The 1,215-nt window shown below is 32.3% G+C and overlaps 2 protein-coding genes across 6 annotated transcripts in view; both read left to right on the forward strand.

Annotated features, from left to right (window-relative positions):
* Positions 1-1,215, forward strand: part of LOC106877327 (zinc finger protein 271) — a 20,210-nt gene that overhangs the window by 1,383 nt on the left and 17,612 nt on the right. For 2 of the 5 annotated variants that reach the window (XM_014926202.2, XM_052974055.1), the window contains exon 1: positions 571-1,197. The exons of the other annotated variants lie outside the window; for them this stretch is intronic. The gene's annotated coding sequence lies outside the window, so the exon portion shown is untranslated. Of the gene's footprint in view, positions 1-570; positions 1,198-1,215 lie in introns of those variants that run through there. 5 annotated transcript variants of the gene reach the window in all.
* Positions 1-1,215, forward strand: part of LOC128249714 (zinc finger protein 675-like) — an 18,210-nt gene that overhangs the window by 1,204 nt on the left and 15,791 nt on the right. The window contains exon 2 of the mRNA XM_052974158.1: positions 296-334. Coding sequence (XP_052830118.1) covers positions 296-334 — 39 coding nt within the window. The remainder of the gene's footprint in view (positions 1-295; positions 335-1,215) is intronic.

The following is a 1,215-nucleotide window of genomic DNA, read 5'->3' on the forward strand; positions in this document are numbered from 1 at the left end:
TTTCAATTCTTATCTTTAGTTTACAAATATAATGTCATTAATAAATCCTTATTTTTGGATAATAGAGTTATTGTTGAATAGCACAAAGTTTTATCAAAATGAGAAATCTTTCACACTGAAATCCATGTGAAGTAAATCTATATTTATATTGCACTGGTGAATTTTGACTACAGTAAAAAAAATTATCATTGTGAAATATGTTGGAAAACATTCTCTGAGTTCTAGTGCTGTAATCCATAAATTCACTCTGGAGAAAGATCTATTTATTGTTATTTGTCTTTAATGTACCTAACAGAGACCCAGTTTTATAGATTATGACTGGAAAAACACAAAGGTAAAACTTTATAGATATGAAATTGGTGCAAAATTATTGCCATTTAAAATGTTAAGAAAACAAGAAAATATTCAAAAGATTTGTTGAAAATATTCTCTATAAATAAAAAAACGAACAAATAATTGAGAAGTTCATGTAAATCTTGTCATTATAGTTTAGGACAAATTATTCACATTTATATATAAAGTGAACTCTTATTTTAGAAAATATTAATTTCAAAAGATAATCTTATAATTATAATAGATGCTTATGGGTATTTTCTGATATTATTAGTTTCCAAATTTGATTTTCCACTCTTTTACTTGTTTCAGTCATTTGACTGCAGCCATGCTGGAGCAGTGCTTTTAGTCGAGCACATCGACCCCAGGACTTATTCTATCAGTCTCTTTTTGTCGAACCACTAAGTTACGGGGACATAAACACACCATCATCGGTTGTCAAGCGATGTTAGGGGGACAAACACAGACACACAAACATACACACACACACACATACATATATATATATACTAGCAGAAACACCCGGCATTGCCCGGGTTAAAGAGAATAATGAAATTTAAAAACGCTGTCTAGACTACGCAACCCTCAACTGTTAGTAGCTACGATACCATATTTCTACATTAATAACTCTCCAATCCATGCCAGCATGGAACATAGACATTAAGCGGAATGCCAGTCTCTCATCTGGGAAGGCCTTGAAATCAATGTTACCAACTGGGGACTATGTGTGTCGCAGTGATAATAAAAAGACTCAAGGGTCTGCAACGAAATAATTTTACTCAACACTTTGCAAGTGAATCAGTGGAGGCAAAGATGCGTCTCATTTACTTGACAATTTATGCACCACATTGCAGAAATCACAATGTAAGTATATCTGAAAGG

This window comes from Octopus bimaculoides, chromosome 1 (genome assembly GCF_001194135.2).
Source record: "Octopus bimaculoides isolate UCB-OBI-ISO-001 chromosome 1, ASM119413v2, whole genome shotgun sequence".
Lineage (NCBI taxonomy): Eukaryota > Metazoa > Mollusca > Cephalopoda > Octopoda > Octopodidae > Octopus > Octopus bimaculoides.